Source organism: Mobula birostris, chromosome 15 (genome assembly GCF_030028105.1).
Source record: "Mobula birostris isolate sMobBir1 chromosome 15, sMobBir1.hap1, whole genome shotgun sequence".
Taxonomy (NCBI): domain Eukaryota; kingdom Metazoa; phylum Chordata; class Chondrichthyes; order Myliobatiformes; family Myliobatidae; genus Mobula; species Mobula birostris.
The window spans coordinates 67,520,087-67,543,364 of NC_092384.1; the positions used below are offsets into that span (position 1 = coordinate 67,520,087).

Sequence of the window (23,278 nt, forward strand, 5' to 3'; positions counted from 1 at the left end):
CAAAGAAACTCTCAAGCGACGTTTGTTTTTTACTCATTGAGTAGTTGTAGGTTAATGATGACTGATGACCTTGCATGGGTAGTGACCTTGCGTGCGTAATGACCTCGTGTGTGTTCAAGTTCAGCAATGGATGTGACTGGGAATGAGGATAGGTGCAGCTGACTCATATTGTTTCATATCGCCAAATCACATCATTTCCTCGCGGCCTGGTAGCACATGCTTTGTGGCCCAGTACCAGTCCGCGGCTCGGTGGTTGGGGACCGCTGGTGTAGTAGTGAGCACAAGGCTTTACAGTACAGGCAACCCAGATTCATTTCCCGCTGCAGCCTGTGAGGAATCTGTAGGTTCACCCCATGACCATGTGGGTTTCCTCTGAGTTCTCTGGTTTCCTCCCACAGTCCAAAACCATACCAGTTGGTAGGTTAAATGGTTATTATAAATTGTCCCATGATTAGGGTTAGATTAAATCAGGGTATTGCTGGGTGGCGTGGCTGAATTGTGATGATAGTAAAGGCGTCCGTTAGTCTTGCGAGACCATGGATCTGTGCCTGGAAAGTCTTCACTCTCCAGGGCGCAGGCCTGGGCAAGGTTGTATGGAAGACCAGCAGTTGCCCATGCTGCAAGTCCACGAAAGTCCTCTCCACAACACCAATGTTGTTCAAGGGAAGGGCATTAGGACCCATACAGCTTGGTACCAGTGTCGTCGCAGAGCAATGTGTGATTAAGTGCCTTGCTCAAGGACACAACACGTTGCCTTGGCTGGGGCTCGAACTCACGACCTTCAGGTCGCTAGTCCAATGCCTTAACCACTTGGCCACGTGCCCACATTGTGATGATAGTTGCAGCATATATAGAGTCATAGAAAAGTACAGCACAAAAACAGGTCCTGTGGCCTATCTAGCCTGTACCAACCCATTTAAATAGCCTACTCCCATAATGATTTTATAATCGAGGACAGTTAGAATATGTTACCACTTGTATCCGAGCAGAGTGATAAATTAAAAAGAATTATTAACAGCAGTCATAAATTAATAAGAATTATTTTCCTACCAATATCCAATAATGTGGAAATAGAAACTTCACATGAGGGTTTGTCAGGGTCAAACTCATTGTATCTCAGTGCTCATGGTGCAGCCTCCTCTACATTAGTAGGACCCACTACAGACCCGGGGAGGGAGGCGCGGGGGTGGGGAGAGGCACTTGTGGAGCACCTTTACTTTGTCGGTTGCAAAAGGGAGGATTTTCCCATGGCCATCCATTTCAATTCAACTTTCCATTCTCATTCACACACGACAATCCATGGCATCCTCTACTGCCATGATGAGGTCAAGCTCAGGTTGGAGGAGTAATACCTCGTACTCCATCTGGGTAGCCTCCAACCTGATAGCATAAACATTGATTGTTCCAATTTCTAATAATTACTCCACCCTCTGCCCTTTTCTCTTCTTCTATTCCCCATTCTGGTTACCCACTCTTCCCTTCTCTTCTCCTCACCTCCCTTTGGTTCCCTACCTCTAGACACTAGACACTAGACACTACAGCACAGTACAGGCCCTTTGGCCCTCAATGTTGTGCTGACCCATATATTCCTTAAAAAAAACGTACTAAACCCACGCCACCCTGTAACCCTTTATTTTTCTTTCATCCATGTGCCTGTTCAAGAGGCTCTTAAATGCCCTTAATGTTTTAGCCTCCACCACCATCCCTGGCAAGTCGTTCCAGGCACCCACAACCCTATGTGTAAAAAACTTACCCCTCATGTCTCTGCTAAACTTCCCTCCCTTAACTTTGTACATATGCCCTCCGGTGTTTGCTATTCATGCCTTGGGAAACAGGGACTGGCTATCCACCCTATCTATGCCTCTCATGATCTTGTAGACCTCTAACACATCCCCTCTCATCCTTCTGCGCTTCAAAGAGAAAAGTCCCAGCTCTGCTAACCTTGCCTCATAAGACTTGTTTTCCAATCCAGGCAGCATCCTGGTAAATCTCCTCTGCACCCTCTCCATAGCTTCCACATCCTTCCTATAATGAGGTGACCAGAACTGAACACAATTCTCCTTCCCTTTATTTCATGGTCCACTCTTCCTGTCCTATTAGGTTTCTGTTTCTTCAGCCTTTTCCTTCTTCTATCTATCACTTCCCAGCTTCTTCATTTCTCTCTCACCTGGTCTGCCAGCTTGTACTCTTTCACCTTTTCCTGCCTTCCTACTCTAGCTTCTTTCCTTATCCTTTCCAGTCCTGAAGGGTCTTAAGCCCATAATGTCAACTGTTAATCCCCTCCATCGATGATGCCTTCAGCATTTTATGTGTGTTGCTCAAGATTTCCAGCATCTCCAGAATCTCTTGTCTCTATGATGGGGAAGCAGGTGCTCTTCTGACTGCACTTTTAAGGATCTTACTGAATTAGTTTGATATATACTTTAAATCAGCATCAAATAAACATAAACACTTTATAATTATTTGTATATTAAACAATGTTGCTATAATTAGTCAATTACATTTCCTGAACAGGAATAATTATGAATAAAGGTCTCTTAGCATTGCCTTTGCCTCTTTCATTGCTCATCTTGATTAAAAAAATGCACAAAAATGCTTCCAAAACTGAGCTTGTAATGGAGAAGGTGGTCTGAACTTGACTGTGATGAGCTAATAGAAATATACCCAGCCAAATCTAAATTTGTATTGGTGAGATTAGATCCAACTGGACTATAATGGGTTTAGATAGAGAGAAAGAAGTAAATATCTCCAATTAATGTGAGAGAGAGCATTTTTAGGCAATGTTATTATTATATGGGATACATAGACTGTGATGGATGCAGATTCCATTGTGGCTTTAAAAAAGGGATTCCAGTTAAGTATTTGAAGGTTTAGAAAGTACAGGATACAGGGAAAGAGTGGAGAAAAATGGGACTGACTGGATTGTTCTTTGTTGGATTATGGTGATTTTGAGATTCAGAGATTCTTTGAAAGTCAAGAATGAGGCATAAAACTAGTTGCTTTTGGCCTGTTTATTAAGTTTTACAAGAATAAGGAAGAAGTGCTGAGAATTTGTGGTTGTCTTCAATAAAAAAAAGCAGTCCAGTAATAAGAATTAATCTGTAGAATAGCCAGATTTAAGTGATGTAACGTCTGCTACAGAAAAACGAATCTAGAAAAATACTGAAGCAGCCATACTACAATTACTGGAAAACTCACTGATCAATTACATGTATATATGTGATGTGTAAAAATACAAGCAAGCATTGGGAAGTTAAACAGTAGGAAACGTACAAGGAAAGTAAAGATTCTACACCCTAATCCAAAATCTTCAAGGTGCTGTGCTTGAAGGGCTGAATGAACTTATTTTGCTATAAGGATTCTGAAAATCCCAGCAACCTGTTATAAAGATACATGTGTGTGTATTTCTATAATTGATTTCTAAATATATATGTTTGAGGATGGATGTATCCACCCAAAGATTGGGGAGCCCAGTCTGATATCTGGATTAGGTGAAATGTGGTTACATTTGTAGTCAAACCTGGACTTCAGAGGATCTGGAGCCGAATGTCAGGAATAAAGGTACAGCAGATGGCTCAGACTGTAGCAAGTATTTTGTGTTTAACGAGAAATTTTTAACCCACATTGTTTCAGACTGTAGTTGTGATTTGAATTTCAGCAGTGGTTGACAATAGCTGCTTAGTTTTCCTCCCTAACAGGATAAACAATTGATATTTCTGGGCACGTTTGTTCACGTTGAAAAATTACAATTTTCTCGAATGTGTTTCAGGTTCACTGATATAAAGGATTCTTCAGGGAAGCTGGATTTTCGTCTGCTTTCTCCTGCTAAAAAAGATTATTGGGCCATGCTTGCCTACAACCGCTCAAAGCTCTGTAATCTTTATTTCTCAAATGAGCTGAACCGCCGCTTGTCACCTCATGGAGTAACGTCCAATGCTTTGCATCCGGGAAACATGATGTACTCCTCACTGCATCGCAGCTGGTGGCTGTATACCCTACTGTTTGCCTTGGCCCGTCCTTTTACTAAGTCAATGGTAAGTAACCAGCTCACTGCACTTTCTAATGTTGGATTGTGTTTGATTGAAGATGCTTACTCAAAGTGAAAACCCAGCTGTACATATTACATCTTTGGTAATCCAAATTAAACTCAGTGCTTTGCAGGGTGGAGTACTTGAATTTGTGTGTAGCAGGTTTTTTTTTTCCTTCATTTTGATTAAATCAGCAGAAATGTATTTGTGAAAGTAATCAAATTCTTCACACAGATGGGCCGAACTGGAGAAGCCACTGTCATACCTATCACCACAACTTATCCAGAAGTAGGCAAGACTGCACTGTATTCATTAAAAATGAGTTGTGCTTTATGGAAAAATGATGTTACAGTGCCTTATTTTAAATTAAATAATTCTGCATGCATTTAGTTCTATTGATGTTAATAAGGCCCGAAAATGTAATTGCACAAAAATACTCCATGTTCCATAAAATGTGTGGCATTAATACAGGTGAGATTGCTATTACTGCTGCTCTAGAGCTATAGGAAGTACCTACATGACATTGTTGAATTGTACCATTTGATACCTGCGAGATTTGCGATATAAACCAGTTAGATCATATAGGGGTTAGATATGCAACGTGATATGTCCTGGTCTATGATTTTGAGTGTTTGGTTACTTGCAATTTGCCAACAAACTTATTTGTGAAGCAATGGTTAATGATGTGGCACGCTATCTGGTTTTCATTTCTGGAGTCGTGTGAGGCTGGATTTGATGAGGTTGCTGATGACTCTGTTGTTGGTTGATGGTAGCCTATATTCTTTGTGCCATATACACATGACTAATGATGAGCTGTTAGTTGAGGAATTGGTTCTTTTCCAAAACGTTTTTCCAATAGACCTTACAGTAATTGTGTGGGTCAAGGGTAGGTTCCACACAAAGAAGTAATATTTAGTCATTACAGTGACTTAATTTCAATTATAGCGTATGACAATATTCCTTCATCTCACTCAGTCTGCACTAACCATCTAGCTGTACTAACACACCCAATTATAATAACTCTGCCCAAACCCAGTATTAATTTCCTCACTTTCCCATCAACTTTTCCTTGGTTCCACCACCCACCTGCATAAAAGGCCAATTTGCAGAGGCCTGCTAAGCTCCAAATCCACATATATTTGTATGGAGGAAGAAACAAGAGGACCAAGAGGAAACCCATGCAATTGCTGGGAGGCCATAAAGTGGCTACTGGATGGAAGGCCAGGGTTGATAATGCCACCCAAGCATGGCATTAAGATTTCAATGCCCTTGATCTCTATTCTTTAGTTAGTCTTGATTATTGGTCAAGTAACTTGTGATTCCATTAATAACCTTTAGTGCTTTTTTTGGGTGAAAGTATCATCGTCTTCTGCTGAAGTGAGTAAATGCAGACCATTTTTGTCTTCCACAGTTTTTGCCTATTCATGAAATAAAAAAATTGTGTTTTAAATTTAGAATCAACAGACATTTTTATGGAAAAATATTCTGCAGTGAAAAAGCTATGCATTTCACTTGATGAATATTCTTATTTGCCATTGTTTTTAGCTTTTTTTATGTGTAGCGATAATGATAATTGTTATAGTTTACATGTATTGTAGTAAGGAGGAAGAGAAAAGCATTTTATATATTCAGTTGTTGGAAATTCTGAATATTTTGGATAAGGTTAGATGGTCTAAACAAATGAAAATTTATTTTAAGAAGTATTTTAGAAATGTATGCTAATTATACTAAGTGAAAGATGGATCATGTTTGAACTGGTCTCTCCGTGATGATATTTGAAATTTGTAGGCTTGTCAAGTAGATTACCATTATCCTGTGATTTGCACAATCCTTCATTCAGACAAATATTTTTGTTGGCAGCTTATGAGTAGGAGACTAGTGTGTCTTTGAGCGGCTAGAGCTTAGCAGATGTTTTAAGCAACCAAAATGTTTTCTTTTTCCCCCCCCTTCTCAAAGTGATGGATCAAAATGCCCCGAGCTTGCAGAAAGTTCTGAGAATATTGGGTTACCTTCCCAGTTCTAGTGTATGGCTGTCCATTGTGCTGGCATTTTAACAGATGTGCTTTCTTCTGCTAATAGACGGGATGCAACCCAAGTTGTGTTTCAGAGTTATAAATTATATCAAGTTTATGCACCAATCTGTTCCTATGTTGTGGGCACCTTCCTTTCCACTTCATTCAAATCAGGTGATTTTGCTTTCCAGCCTATTGCTTGCCTGAACTTGAATCAAAGCAGGAACTTCATTGCTTTCATTGGCTGATCTCCATTATAGCCAGTATCTGGGTATCTTATTATTCCTGGTACTCGTGTTCAACTTTCCATTTTGCATTCCCAACCCTTATATGTAGACTTTTTTTATAGATTGGGAAATTTTACTCAGCAATGTCTTCTCATTATTTTACAATGGAGGAAATAAGGCTCGAGTAAAGTTACCTCAACATTTTACTTCATTTTTTTGCACTTTCCAGTTAAAATAAGCATTGTATAATTTAACTACTTTCCCTGAATTTAATTATGTTTGCTAAGGGGAGAAAAAACACTTCTTTCATGGATTTTCAGTAACTATAAAATTTGTGATGTTTGTTCAGCTGTATAGACCATATAATTTATCTGAAATAAAACAAGATCTCTTCTGACTTTGCAAGTAGCGGATGCTATGAGAATAATCATTGATTTTTAACTGGAGAAGTGTACTGTTCAGAATCTGGAAATAAAGGCTCCACCTCTGCATCCAAAAAATGTATCTCATAAATGCATCAGTTTATTGTTTTGTCATTTTTTTTCATTTTTATTGGCAGATTTTTATAACATGACTTCCATTTTAAATGTATTTCTAAATTATATGCAACAACACCCAGAAATAATTTTCATAGTTATTCGTGGACAGATTAAAAATTAGATGGTGTTACAACTTGATAACCTTTCTATTCTGCCAATCACTACGAAACAGTAAAGCCAATCACTGACATTGAAACATTAATGTTGAGAAATAGTCTCCATAGGCCCCAGCTTGTGTGTTTGCTGGATATTTGAATATGATGGCACTGTGAGAGTACCTTCACCAAATGACTTCAAGGTGTGGGTTTATTTTTGAGGACAGCTCAGAATAGAATATATATAGAGTGATGCTTTTATCCTGAGAAGAAATTAAGAACATGATATTCCAGAGGCAAATGTAAAAAGGAGACGAGGAATAAACTGAAAGACAGGGGGGCTATTCAGAAAAAGGTTCCAAAAATTCATTAACAAATCCAGAACAGATAAGCTCAAGATTGCAGTACGTACATAAATTTGGACAAAGCTGTGGGAAACTTTAGAAGCACTGTGGGATGTGGGATTGATAACAGATGGCTGTTGTCCTTTGTGACTATTTTGTATCACCTGACACAGACATGCAGCTGAGCTCTTAGGACCTGGAGAATAAGAGGAAGAAAACCTGTAGGGATGAGATGGGTGGTGAGTTAGCTCTGTGCTTCTTTCGGTGCACTGCCTATAAAGGAAGCTCTGCTCATGCATGTAAATGATGCCCCTGCCAAAGTTATAGAGTAAAGAGTGAGCAAAAGTCCAAGAAAATTCACGCCACGGTATTAGCAGTTCACCTCATAGGATAAGAGTTATGACAAAGAGATGCTAGATGAAGAACTGGAAAATATCATATGCTACTGTATTTCTTATCTAAGTAGCATTGAAAAATATCTATTTAATAGATCAAGTCTGGCTGTATATTTTGAGAGAATTGCTGAATACATGGGGTGTTATTATTTAAAGGGTAGTTACAAAACCAAAAAAAAAGTCAAAGCTTACTCGAAGAAACTGTTCATTCTTGAAGTTGTTGGTGAATATGTATCTCGAAAGTATGGATAATGAAAGCTAATATTAAATATTAAGGCGGTTTATTATGCTTGTTAATAGATCTTGTTTAGTACTTTTCCCTGAGTGTGTTCACATTTTTACTGCTAAAAATGCAAACTGAAGAATTCACCAAAACTTTTTTTTTGTTATGAATGCTGCTTAACAAATTATTAGAAAGGCCCAGGGAAAGGGAAATGAGCGTTTGAAATAGATAATAAACTGATAGAATAAGATGATGCAAAGTTTCAGTAATTAGAAGAGCAACATCAACATGGATATAAATGCCATATGCATTAATGCAGGGATTACTTTTGGGCCATTTTGTAAGATTAATTAGCACAAAACATATTAACACTTCTATTAAAATTGGACAGAGCAATATCATAACATTGTGTTAAGCATTTGCTGGCTAATATTGCGAACAATAGGTCAATGTGTATGGGGAGTGGAGACTAATATCGTGTAGCTGTTTATGTAGCATCTTCTGTACAGTCACTTTGGGAATATTGCAATTCAACACTTTATTAAAGTAAATTACTTTGGTGTCCATAAAAAAATGCTGAACACTAAAATACAATTTTCAAATTCTATAACACTACATGGGATGTGATCCAAAAACCATTCATAACCACTAACGGTTTCACAAGCCTGCCTATGAATTATGTAGACATCCTAGATATATGACTTTGTATGCAGTATTGTTTGAGTAATATTGATAAAATATCTTAGTAGATATTATTTTGTTCATGTGTTTCTAAAGGCAGTGGTACTTTTTGATATTAAATCTGGATTAACAAAGAGTGCCTCTTAGCATTCCACTGTCCTGACTTGGAACTGTTCATCGCCGTGAGTTCCAAATTCTAAAACACTCAACATATCAGTAATGTAGAAGTGCCCTCAGAGAAATCAACTATTCCAGGAGATTCAACTCTATCTTCACAGGGACGGTTAGATATAAACTATAAATATTGGTCTTGCTTGCAATGCCCATATCGCACAGCCTTCACAAAATATATTCTTATTACACAAGTCTCATATTTCTGACCATTCCTGCAGTAAGCATTTTTCTTACTTCATTTTTGAAAAAAAATGCCCTTTACTTTTGGATCTTGTTGTTTTGCTTTTTAAAAAACATTTTCTTTGTATCCCAAGCTCATGAGGCCTTAATGTAGCAGGTGGTGTTTATTTTTTATTCCATGTGGATGGCTTTAATAAGTAAGGCCTGTTCTGGAATTGGTGGACTGTCCATGTGTGTTGGTAAGAGGGAAGAAAAGGGCTTGATTTGCTGTTTTTGTTGTGTTCTGTGTTGTTCTGCTAGGCACTGTGGACATGCTATGTTGGTGCCAGAATGTGTGGTGACACTTGCGGGCTGCCCCCAGTACATCCTTAGGTTGTGTTGGTTTAATACAAACAATGCATTTCACTGTATGTGATAAATAAATCTGAAACTGAAGTAAATCTGTTTCTCCTCTATTCCATAATGGATTTATGTGTAATTTTCTGCTATCCATGATCCCTTATTTTGGACTCCACATAGTTTTGCTGAAAGCTGTTTGAAAATTAAGTAACAAACCAGCAGTTCTTGCCAAATGTAAATAACTGATAATAGGTCCTTTATGCTTCTTATCAATTTGGATCTATGTGGCAGCTAGAAGCTGACCTTTACACATTGAAGCTAGTGGAAAAGCACCTGAAATATTTTAAGTTATTGTCCTAATGGTCCCAAAACAGTATTAAACATAGATTCTAAAACAATATCAAACAAAGAAAATTCCTTCAGATTGCAAAAGCTGAGGAATGGGCGGTGCTGTATTGATTTGAGTCCAGATTAGTGGAATGCAGCTCATCTCAGTTTACACCATGTGAGAGTCTGATGTGAAATTGGTTTGGGAGAGTTTCAAGCTATATCTATTGCATGTGCACTCATAGCACAGAGTTCCATACTTGGCACATAATTGACAGCTTCTCAGATACCACAATGAAGCTCAGTATGGGGTTTCAAAAATATTATAATGGCAAATCTTGGAAATTCATTGTTATTTTCAGAATGATGATGGCAGTTTTCTTTGATGTTTGGTTATGCTGTCCATGACTTGGAAATTTACATTACCATTGGGTCCCAGAAAGGATCTAATATCCCAGCATTCCTGAATGTCTTGAATAATAGATTTATAATCAATTTCTTCTGGTAATTCCCTCCTCCACTTTTCACTCTTCTTCTATTCCCCACTCTAGCTCCTACCTCTTCTCCTCACCTGCCTATCACTTCCCCCCGGAGCCCCTCCTCCTCCCTTTTCTCACATGGTCCACTCTCCTCTCCTATCATATAACTTCTTCTCCAGCGCTTTGTTTTTTCCACCTATCACCTCCCAGCTTCTTACTTCATCTCCCCTCCCCTATCTACTTGGCTTCACCTTTAACCTTCTAGCTTGTATTCTTTACTCTCCCCCCACCTCTTTATTCTGGTATCTTCCCCCTTCCTTTCCAGCCCTAGTGAAGGGTCTTGGCCTGTAACGACTGTTTATTGACTTCCATTGATGCTGCCTGACCTGCTGAGTTCCTCCAGCATTTTGTGTGTTTTGCTCTGGATTTCCAGCATCTGCAGCATCTCTTGTGTTAAAGATTTAGAATTAATTGTGTAGTGGTAGAAGGCGGGATACATTCCTTTGGGTTGTCGTAATCACACTACAGCATGTGTGAAACATGGTAATGTAGCAGTTAGTGCAATCACTGATCGGGGTTCGATTCCTGCCACTGTCTGTATGGAGTTTGTCTTTCCATGACTGTGTGGGTTTCTTCTGGGTATCCAGTTTCCTCCCACATTCCAAAGGCAGACGGTTAGGGTTAGTGAGTTGTAGGCATGCTACGTTAGTGTTGGAAACATGGTGACACTTGTGGACTGCTCACAGCGCAATCCTTGCTGGTTTGATTTGATACACATGACACGTTTCACTGTATGTTTCTTTGTACATGCGACAAACAAAGCTAATCTTTATCTTTATAATGTACTTTTCCTCTATCTGCTGGCACCGATGCACTGTAGCTCAGAAGCATGAGAAAACTATGTTGTGTAGTTGAAGATAACTTTCCACCGAATTATCTCCTTATTGTCAACCCACACTAAACACTTAAAAATTGTATATAGTTATAGAAAAATAGCAGGGTATTATCTATTAATTTTACACTATTAGAAAATTATCTTTGTTACATAGATGGACACTTAATCCCAGAAAATTATTACATTTAACCAAGAAAGCAGTTTTGAAAAAAAGTGGTGCTTATTCCGGAAATACTTATGACCATATTTTTCTACTAAGATCGTATGTAGCTAATTCTGAAAATACCTTATGGTCTGAAGTAAAAGGTTAAATTGCACTCACTTTTGAATCATAACTCTCTGTACAATCAGCTATGAAAATGAAAGTGTGGGGATGATCGCCTCCAGATCTTATCGTTTCCCATTACTCTGTGTTTGATGTTGTTTCTTGGTTTCTGGTCTTCAGTTAATGGCGCATTCAGTTGGAGAGAGTTTCTACCGTACAAGAATGTACTCTTTTACTGCTGTACTATCTGACATCACCATTGGCGCTATTCATGATAACCTGGTTGACACTGTGTATGGGAGACCATAGAGCATATCATGTCATACAGTTAGGGTTGCCAACTTTCTCACTCCCAAATAAGGGACAAAAGTAGCAGTCAAATAGGGGACACTTGTGTTTACTCCGAGAAAGACTACCATGACCATGAAGCCTTGCGCGGGCATCTGTGTGCGCATGTGTGTACGTGCTGATTTTTTTCTGCAAATTGGTTTTGGCTTAATCTTCCGGATTCTGATACTCTGTACAAATATTATTTCTGCTTTATATAGGCTGTGTATTTATCATATTATTCCTGCTTTTACTATATGTTAGTATTATTTTAGGTTTTATGTGTTGTTGGTATGATTTGGTAGGTTATTTTTTGGGTCTGGGAACGCTCAAAAATTTTTCCCATATAAATTAATGGTAATTGTTTCTGCACTTTACGCCATTTCGGCTTACGAATGGTTTCATAGGAACGCTCTATCTTAGCGGGGGAAATGGGACAAGGGCGGTCCTGTATGGGACAAACCAATTTAACCCAATATATGGGATGTCCCGGCTAATACGGAACAGTTGGCAACCCTACATACATCATAACATAGCCTCAAAAGCAGGCCCTGTGGCTTGCCATGTTTATACTGATCATCAAATGCCTAACTATGCTTATCCCATTTACCAGCACATGGTCTGTACCAGCCGATTGTGCTTTGGCCATTCAAATGCTTGTCCAAATATTTAATAAATTTTGTGAGAGTCTCTTCCTCCATCATGCTCTCAGACAATCCATTGCAGGTTCCTCGGTGTGAAAAAAAAAGAAATTCTTCAGAACCCCTCTAAGTTACTTACTCCTCACATTAATCCTATTCCCTGTGGTCTTATGAATACCTATGCCATGGAGAACTGTTTCTTATTCTCAACCTTATAAGTGCCTCGGATAATTTTGTATCCTTGTATCAGGTCCTCCCTCAGCATCCCCTGTCCACAGCCTCCCTTTCTAAATAGTCATTCCATCGAAGGCAGCATTATTGCTGTAGGAAAGTCAGTAGCTTATTATTCTATGGTGCCAGTGGTTTGAATATCAGTATGGAATATTCACATTTTTTTTTTGAAGTGATATTATTATTTGTGATGAATGTATTTTTGCTAATTGTGAATTTCAATGCTGTGATTCATCATCTTTTGTTCTTTAGCAGAGCCCTCATTTAGCACAGGGGCCATAGGAGTACGCTACACATCCTCCAGGCACTCTTTGTCTTTAGATTACCACATTCCTTTGAAAGCTTGTCCTATAAATTGTGCAGTGGAGAAACAAAGTTATGCAAAACATTTTTTTTAAAAAATGAAGCATAATGAAGCAGTGTAAAAATATAATAATGTCATGAGAAGAAGGAAGTTAATGTGGTAAATGGATTACATAGTTAAGGCAAAATAGGGAGAGTAGCCAGTATGATATGAAGAAGCAGCGTAAAGGTTGAAAATAAAAGATAATGTTGCACCTAGAATCCTAACTAAATGAAGATGTTTGTTTTACCCTTCTTCCTTGCATATTCTTAGCCTCTAACATCTTCCATCCTCCTCCGCCCCTCCTCCACCAAAGAAGCATTATTTCTGGAAGAACTTAAATGAAATGATCTGGGAGATGTCTGATATGTAAAGGAAAGTTTCAATAAAGAGGGAAATTATTAACAAAAAAATTAAGGGAAGTAATTGGCTCAGAATGTCACACTTCAAGCGTGATCCACATAACGCAAGCAGCAATTCATCTAAGTGATTTATTAGAATGCCTACTGGGTTTGATTAGAAGCCAGGGACTGGGGAGTTTCGGCACCTAATCTTAACTATTTCTGTTAGTGTTCTTATAATTATACGTTAACTGTGTTTGCCTCTCAAATGGTGAGGTTTGTTCAGAAGACCAAAGCTTATTTTAACCTTCAAGTGGCGTTAATAATAGCATTATTAATAATAATAACTTTAAACCATGGTTCCCTTTCTGGATGAATTTTAAAAAATATTTAATTCCTTAGCAGCTTTAGCAGAGAAGCTGTAGTTATGTTCTTTGTGATAGATATATTTTTTTAAAGTAAGCTCCTCCCATTTTCATTTTCCTACATATTTAACTGTCTCACATTTAAGATGTTTTAAACATTTTTTTGGAGATTATTCTTTGTGTAACCTGAAAGCTGGGATTTTATTTTATTATTCCTTGTGAAATGATTTGAATGACTGAGAAAAACTACTGTAGTTCTGATGAAGGCTGCATCCCATTTAACTATTGGTAAATATTTTTATAAAGGTATGCTTTAAACAATTATAAGTTTTAATTTCTGGTGTGAGTTATTTCCACTATGTCTTCTTGTTTTGGTTTAAAATTCCAACTACAAAGTTCAAGGTAAATTTATTGTCAAAGTACATTTATGTCACCATATACAACCCTGAGATTTGTTTTCTTGAGAGCATATTCAGTGAATGCAAAAATCATAACAGAAGCAATGAAAGACCACACCCAACAGAACAGACAAACAACCAATGCGCAAAAGATAACAAACTGCAAATACAAAACAGAGAAAATAATAATAATAAATAAGCAATAAATATGAAGAACGTGAAATAAAGAGTTCTTGGAAGTGAGTCCATTGGTTGGGAGAACAGTTCAATGATAGGTCAATTGAAGTTGAATGAAGTTATCCCCTTTGGTTCAAGAGCCTGATGGTTGAAGGGTAATAACTATTTATGAACTTGGCGGTGTGAGTCTTGAGGCTGCTGTATGTTCTCCCTGATGGCAGCAGCCAGGAGAGAGGCCCTGGGTGGTGGGGGTCTCTGATGATGGATGTTCCTTTCTTGTGACGGCGCTCTGTGTAGATGTGTTCAATGGAGGAGAAGGTTTTAGCCATGATGGACTGGACCATATCTATTACTTTGTGTAGGATTTTTCGTTCAAGGGCATTGGTGTTTCTATATCAGGCTGTGATGCAACCAGTCAATATACTCTCCACTGCACGTGTATAGAAGTTTGTCAAAGTTTTAGATGACATGGCGAATCTTCACAAACCGCTTAGGCAGTAGAGGCTTTGCCATTCTTTCTTCATAACTGCACTTATACTGTACGCTGAACCTAGGACAGGTACTCTGAAATGATAACAACAAGGAATTTAAAGTTGCTGACCCTCTCCACTTTTGACCCCCAATGAGAACTGGCTCATGAGGCTCTGGTTTCCCCCCTCTTTAGTCAATAATGAGCTCTTTGTTCTTGCTGACATTGAGTGAGATGGTGTTGATGAGGTACCACTCAGCCAGATTTTCAATCTCCCTCATACTGTATATGCTGAATACACTGGTGTCATCAGCAAACTTAAATGTGCCCACAGAGTCCTAAATGTAAAGTGAGTAGAGCAGGGGGCTAAGCTCACAGCCTATTTACAAAGGTAAATGTGCAAGTAGGTTGGAGATCTATGCTATGTCCCTTCATGAAACTGACACAGTGAAAATATCTTTGAGACCCTTTTATTACACATCTTTGCTCCTTTTTTGGAGAGGTAGCTCGTTCCTACTCAGAGTTATCAGTAGATGTTAGTTATTACTTGAGAGAGTGTGCATTCTGTCGTCAGTGGAATTTTCCTTTCAGTAAGAACTTCAAAATGAAAGGCTGAATGCTATTTTTTTTAACTTTAAAAATTGTACAAATGTTTATTTCACTATAATAATTTATTCACCTACACTAACCCAATGCGCAATTAATTATCTGATAAGTTCATTTTGAATATTAAATATTAATATCAAAATTGGATTATCCATTTTAACTGTACCTTGCAGCAAATTCCAGGAAATTCAGAATACTGCAACTTCTGAACATCATGTTCAGAAACAATTCTATTTTGGAATTGTTATAAATGTTTGTTCTGTGCCGCGCACTGGTTTCTTAAAAAGAGCGTAGGGTTTATTAACCTGGTCTAATCCAGGATTGAGGGAGGAAGAACACTTCTGTCATTTAATCTATGAAAAGCAGCCTCTAAAATTAAATTAGGTAATTTCTGTGATGATGGTGAGCTATCCTTCCTTGACCTTGTTTGGCATTATCACAAGAGATTCTGTAGATGCTGGAAAACCAGCGTAACATACACAAAATGCTGTTCATGTAGCATATATGGAGAGGAATAAATAGTTGATATCTTGGGCTGAGCCCTGATGGAGGACCTTGGCTTGAAAATTTGACTCATTATTTTTCTCCATGGATGCTGCTTGACCTCCTGAGTTCGTCCAGCATTTTGTGTGTGTTACTCTTAATCTTGTCTCTGTGACATTGAAATCTTTAGGCCCTGGACCTCAATGCTAGGCAACCCTTTATCTGGTTCCACTGTACCAGTTCTACCACTACTACAGTAACTGCTTCTCTTCCTGCTGTGAAAAAAATCCAGAATTCAGCAAATTTCTATCAAGTTTTCCTCTTCATATATTTTACATACATAAAATAGCCATCAGCTTTCATAAGTTTTGTGTCAGCACCTAGTTTCACTGCTTCAGATCCTCCGTAGTTCAATGACCACTTATACAATATCAGGCTGGGTCAGTGTTTTGCTTGGGGAAGAATACATGGGCAAGGAGACCAGAGCTGTTTTCCTTTCTGTAAGAATTTCAAAATGAAAGGCTGAGTTGTAATTTTTTTGGCAGAGGATACCGGAGCATGGAAGCACCCAACACAATGTTAGTGATGACATTTAAGATTGAGGTGGGGAGAAGGCATTGGGTTCCTTTTTATTCCAGGATGATGATAGAATTTTGATTAGTTCAGGGAATGGACAGTGAGACTTGATGACGCTGGGTTGGTCTGACCAGATCTAATGTTGAAATAGAACAGAGTCAGACATCAGCAGTGGAGAAAGATACTGAGTTAATATTTCAGGTCCGCAAGTTCTCATCACAACTGCATCATTTCTGACGCAAGCACATTGATCCTAACCATTTTTATGCCATGGAGTCTCTGGACCCCAGATTGGGAACCCCTGAAGTATTACATTTGCTTTCTTTCCTTTAATTTATACTTCAGGCTAAGGTGAGTGAATTTAGGCCACAATCATAGTATGCGTGGGTAAAGACTTGCTGGAGTAAAGAACATTAAAAGAAACAGGGTAAGGAAATTGTTGAACAGGTAGTCAGGAAGTCCCACTCTAAGTGAATTACAGGATTGTTTTACAGTGATGGGCAGAAATGAATGGTAAGGAAAAGGGACTGTGTGTATGATGAAGGTTAAAGGGAGTCCACATTATATTGTTAAATGAAGAAGTTAATTGTGTATCTTGGTTCAAGTGTTTATGTGGAGGGGGAGAATCAAGAATGAACATTGTTTGTTAGGTATGTTCAGGAAGACTTCCTGGTGCAATATATAGATAAGCCAATTAGAGAAGAGGCTATACTTGATCTGGTTTTTGGGAATGAACCTGGTCAGGTGTCAGATCTCTCGGTGGGAGAGCATTTTGGAGGTAGTGACCACAACTCTATCTCCTTCACCATAGTGCTGGAGGGGGATAGGAGCAGACAATTTAGGAAAACATTTAATTGGAGTAGGGGGAAATCTGATACTATTAGTCAGGAACTTGGGAGCATAAATTGGGAGCAGATGCTCTCCAGGGAATGCACAGCAGAAGTGTGGCAAGTGTTCAGGAAATATTTGCACGGAGTTCTGCATAGGTATGTTCCTTTGAGGCAGGGAAAGGATGGTAGAACTAAAGAACCATGGTGCACAAAGTCTGTAGAAAATCTAGTTAAGAAGAAAAGCTTATGAAAGGTTCAAGAAACTAGGTACTGTTGGAGCTCTAGAAAATTACAAGGTTGCTAGGAAGGAGCTTAAGAATGGAATTAGGAGAGCCAGAAGGGGCATGGGAAGATCTTGGTGACAGGATTAAGGAAGACCCCAAGGCATTCTACAAGTATGTGAAGAGCAAGAGGATGAACTGTGTGAGAATAGGACCAATCAGGTGCTATAGTCGAAATGTGTGCATGGAGTCGGAGGAGGTAGCGGAGGTACTTAATGAATACTTTGCTTCAGTATTCAACCGGGGAAAAGACCTTGGCAAGTGTGGGGATGACTTACAGCGGACTTAAACGCTTGAGCATATAGACATTAAGAAAGAGGATGTGCTGGAGCTTTTGAAAAGTATTAAGTTAGATAAGTCACCGGGACCAGATGAGATATACCCAAGGCTACTGCGGGAAGTGAGGGGAAGAGATTGCTAAGCCTTCTGCAATGACCTTTGCATCATCAATAAGGACGGGATAAGTACCAGAGGATTGGAGATTTGCAAATGTTGTTTCCTTGTTCAAGAAAGGGAGTAGAGATAACCCAGGAAATTACAGGCCAGTGAGTCTGACTTCAATGGTGGGCAAGTTGTTGGAGAAGATCCTGAGAGACAGGGTTTATGAGCATTTGGAGAGACATACTCTGATTATGGATAGTCATCGTGGCTTTGTCAAGGGCAGGTCGTGCCTTATGAGCCTGATTGAATTCTTTGAGGAAGTAACAAAATACATTGATGAAGGTAGAGCAGTGGATGTACTGTATATGGATTTCAGTAAGGTATTTGATAAGGTTCCCCTGATATGGAAAGACAGGAAGCAGGTAGTGTTAGAAGGTTAGAAGCTGAAGTTGGTGAGAACGAGATCCTTCAAATGCAGAGGGTGAGCCAGAAAAATCAGGGAGCATCTTAGGTGATGGAAGAAAATAAAGATTTTAAATATGAATTGAGAGCAATTAAACAAGTTGCGATACTTAAAAGGAGAAGATTCAAGAACAGTTACTACCCCTCAACCATCAGGCTCTCAACCCAGGGAGGATAACTTCAATCACCCAAATACTGAACTGATTCCAGAGCCTACGGACACATGTTTAAGGACTCTACAACTTGCTTATTTATAATAATTATTATTTCTTTTCTTTTTTGTCTTTTTAGCTTGTTGTCTTTTGCACATTCTTGTTAGTTCATCTCTGTCGCGTGCAAGAATGGTAGGGTGAAGAAACCATGGGTGACAAGTGAGGTGGAAAATCTAGTCAGGTGGAAGAAGGTTTAGGAAGCAAGGATCAGATGGGTCTATTGAGGAATATAGGGTAGCAAGAAAGGAGCTAAAGAAGGGGCTGAGAAGAGCAAGAAGGGGGCATGAGAAGGCCTTGGCGAGTAAGGTAAAGGAAAACCCCAAGGCATTCTTCAATTATGTGAAGGAAAAAAGGATGACAGGAGTGAAGGGAGGACCGATTAGAGATAAAGGTGGGAAGATGTGCCTGGAGGCTGTGGAAGTGAGTGAGGTCCTCAATGAATACTTCTCTTCGGTATTCACCAATGAGAGGGAACTTGATGATGGTGAGGACAATATGAGTGAGGTTGATGTTCTGGAGCATGTTGATATTAAGGGAGAGGAGGTGTTGGAGTTGTTAAAATATATTAGGACAGATAAGTCCCCGGGGCTTGACGGAATATTCCCCAGGCTGCTCCATGAGGCGAGAGAAGAGATTGCTGAGCCTCTCGCTAGGATCTTTATGTCCTCATTGTCCATGGGAATGGTACCAGAGGACTGGAGGGAGGCGAGTGTTGTCCCCTTGTTCGATAAAGGTAGTAGGGATAGTCCGGGTAATTATAGACCAGTGAGCCTTACATCTGTGGTGGGAAAGCTGTTGGAAAAGATTCTTAGAGATAGGATCTATAGGCATTTAGAGAATCATGGTCTGATCAGGGACAGTCAGCATGGCTTTGTGAAGGGCAGATCATGTCTAACAAGCCTGATAGAGTTCTTTGAGGAGGTGACCAGGCATATAGATGAGGGTAGTGCAGTGGATGTGATCTATATAGATTTTAGTAAGGCATTTGACGAAGTTCCACATGGTAGGCTTATTCAGAAAGTTAGAAGGCATGGGATCCAGGGAAGCTTGGCCAGGTGGATTCAGAATTGGCTTGCCTGCAGAAGGCAGAGGGTGGTGGTGGACGGAGTACATTCAGATTGGAGGGATTGTGACTAGTGGTGTCCCACAAGGATCTGTTCTGGGACCTCTACTTTTCGTGATTTTTATTAACGACCTGGATGTGGGGGTAGATGGGTGGGTTGGCAAGTTTGCAGGCAACACAAAGGTTGGTGGTGTTGTAGATAGTGTAGAGGATTGTCAAAGCTTGCAGAGAGACATTGATAGGATGCAGGAATGGGCTGAGAAGTGGCAGATGGAGTTCAACCCAGAGAAGTGTGAGGTGGTACACTTTGGAAGGACAAACTCCAAGGCAGAGTACAAAGTAAATGGCAGGATACTTGGTAGTGTGGAGGAGCAGAGGGATCTGGGGGTACATGTCCACAGATCCCTGAAAGTTGCCTCACAGGTGGATAGGGTAGTTAAGAAAGCTTATGGGGTATTAGCTTTCATAAGTCAAGGGATAGAGTTTAAGAGTCGCAATGTAATGATGCAGCTCTATAAAACTCTGGTTAGGCTACACTTGGAGTACTGTGTCCAGTTCTGGTCACCTCACTATAGGAAGGATGTGGAAGCATTGGAAAGGGTACAGAGGAGATTTACCAGGATGCTGCCTGGTTTAGAAAGTATGCATTATGATCAGAGATTAAGGGAGCTAGGGCTTTACTCTTTGGAGAGAAGGAGGATGAGAGGAGACATGATAGAGGTGTACAAGATAATATGAGGAATAGATAGAGTGGATCGCCAGCGCCTCTTCCCCAGGGCACCACTGCTCAATACAAGAGGACATGGCTTTAAGGTAAGGGGTGGGAAGTTCAAGGGGGATATTAGAGGAAGGTTTTTTACTCAGACAGTGTGTGGAATGCACTGCCTGAGTCAGTGGTGGAGGCAGATACACTAGTGAAGTTTAAGAGACTACTAGACAAGTATATGGAGGAATTTAAGGTGGGAGCTTATATGTGAGGCAGGGTTTGAGGGTCGGCACAACATTGTGGGCCGAAGGGCCTGTACTGTGCTGTACTATTCTATGTTCTATGTTTTTCATTGATTCTATTGTGTTTCTTTCTATTTACTGCCTGCAAGAAAATGAATCTCAGGGTAGTACTTACAATTTTGAATCTATATGGTGACATTTATGTACTTTAATAAGAAATTTACTTTGAGCTTTGAATTTTGAACAGTAGAGTAAGAAGTCTGCACCACATGAAGTATTGTCACCTCAAGCCATTTCTTTCTGTATACACATAGGTTTGCATGACTTTCATACTCTCTTGCACATGACTTGGATTGGTTGATTTGATGGCCTAGGAAGTGATTTTTTTTTATTGTCTTCCCAAATGAAAGTCTTTTGAAGTTATTTTGTGGCACTGCTGCCAAGACCATGTTATTTATTTAGCATGGAGTAGGTCCTACCGGTCCTTTGAGCCATGCTGCCCTAGCAAGCCCCCAAAACCGATGAACCCTAACCTACTCATTGGACAATTTACAATGACCTATTAACCTACCGGGTACATCTTTGGATTGTAGGAGAAAACCAGAGCATCCGGGGAAAACCCACACATTCCATGAGGAGAAAGTACATAGACTCCTTACAGAAAGGTGCCGGAATTGTTCTCTGAACTCCGGAGTGCCCCAATCTGTAATAGTGTTGTGCTAACTGCTACGCTACCGTGGCACCCAATTTTGTTATCTTGTCATGGTTATGCAATTTTTCCTTTTCATGACTTTCACATATTGTTTTGGCTTTTTGTTTTTGCTGATGGATTTAGTCCTGACATTAACTCGTGGTTGTCCCTCTCATATATCCTCAGGTGAACATGCTGAACAAACTTTTTCATTATCAGCCTCAACCGCATGTGTTGAGTCAATAACAATGTGTTTTAACATTGTGACATGAGCAGGCAGAGAATCTTTTATCCTTTCTTATCACTGCTCTGTTTTCATAAATGGACAGCTTCAGATGTTTTCATAAAAGGCACTGCTTTTTCATCTTCCCCATTGTGCTTGCTCTTAATACCCTGTTACTTTTTATTTTGTTTTGATGCTTAATGTGGATGGATTCAATTATTTAATCTCTTGGAAATACAAAACTTCCGCAATAACCACATTGCTTATCTATGCCTCTGATAATTTTATGTACTTCTCCCAGATCACCCCTCAGCCACCGATGCTCCAGAGAGACCAATCTGGTCCCATCTCCTTATTCTTAGTACATTCCAATCCAGGAAATGACCTGGTGAACATCTTCTGCACTCTCTCCATAGCCTCCACATCCTTCCTACAGTTCAGCAACCAGGATTGCACACAATACCACGTACAGTAACATTGTGGTTAGTGCAATCACTACAGCGCCAACGATTGCTGATTGGGGTTTAATTGATGCTGCTGTCTATGATAAGTTTGTACATTCTCTCTGTGTCTACATGGGTTTTCTCTGAATGCTCCCGTTTCCTCCCACATTCCAAAGACATATGGTTAGGATTAGTGAGTTGTTGGCGACATTTGTTGGCTGCCACCCATCCATAGTCTGTTTTGGTCAATGATGCAAAACGACATATTTCACTGTATGGTTCGATGTATGTGACAAATAAATGTAATCTTTTATCTTTATTCCAAATGTGGCTGAACCAAAGTTTTATACAAATGCCACATAACTTCTGAACTTAATTGTGCTCATTGCCCAGATGGATGAAGACAAGCATGACCATGCCTCATTTAACAATCTTTATGCTTGATTTGACAATGTCAGAGAGCTATGGTCTTGAACTCCAAGATTCATCTGTGCATCAATGCTTTTCAAGTTTCTGCCATTTGACCTCCCAAAATAAAATGCCTCACACTTGTCTGGATTAAACTTCATGTGACTGTTCTCTGCCCAGATTTTTGACTGATCTATATTCTTGCATCAGCTTAGGTTATGTATTAATTAATGGAATGCTGATGGTCCCATGCATTCTTGCAGGAGATGCCTATTGGATGAGAAATTGAACCTTTCAATACTGCCCATGGGTGTTTCCCAGCATACTGGTGAATGACCCATGCCATTACCTTTCCTCAGCCCAACTCCACTCAATCTCATCACCAACCAATGCAATTAAGTGCAGATTCATCACTAAGGAGGTGTTTATAGAATCTAACAATATGCAAGAATTCACCCTGTTTGACTACAGGGTGAATGGTCTTTAAAACATGTCGTCAGTTGGAAAGAGCTTTGGGATGGTGCGAGTCCATGCAAATATCAGTATGTTCTTAATTTGTTGTAGAATTTTATACTGACTAAAAAGGCAACAATACTCATGTGCTTTTCTTGTGTCTTTTAGATTACTTACGGAAAAATGAGATGTTTGGTGGATTGGTCTCCACTTTGAATCTACACTTGATTTCTTTAATTTTGCTTAGTCGTGGCTGGGCGTAGTTGGAAGAGAAAGATAGTTAAAATTTGGAAGTGTAAATGTGGCTTTATTTCCAATGCCTATTAAATAATTGTGTAATTTATATTATGTCATAGTTTATTATTTTGTAGTCAGGAGAATGAAAGTCCAACAATTAAGTTGAGCAAGGTGGATGTTTGAGTTCACGAAATTCCTTTGGTAGGTAAGCTTTGCTTTGGTAGTTATGAACTAATAGGTAGCTGACAGAAACTTAAATAGTGTTGCAAGAGTTCAATAGGGTGGGTATAGGGAGATGTTCCCCTGACTTGATTCTGGTACCAACACCCCCCCCCCACCAAATAAGGGCTAGGCTATGTAGGATTGAAAGAGGGAGAGAATTACTTCACTCAGAGGCTGGTGAATCTTTAGAATTCTCTATCCTAGAGGAATGTGAGTGTTCAGTCCCGTGTTCAGTGTAAAACAAATTTTTTTTTAATATTAAGG

General features: G+C 39.4%; 1 protein-coding gene across 5 annotated transcripts in view; it reads left to right on the forward strand.

Moving 5' to 3' along the window:
* Window positions 1–23,278, forward strand: part of wwox (WW domain containing oxidoreductase) — a 1,166,408-nt gene that overhangs the window by 430,521 nt on the left and 712,609 nt on the right. For all 5 annotated transcript variants that reach the window (XM_072279200.1, XM_072279197.1, XM_072279198.1 and 2 more), the window contains one exon: window positions 3,770–4,034. In XM_072279200.1, the coding sequence (XP_072135301.1) occupies window positions 3,770–4,034 (265 nt within the window). The remainder of the gene's footprint in view (window positions 1–3,769; window positions 4,035–23,278) is intronic.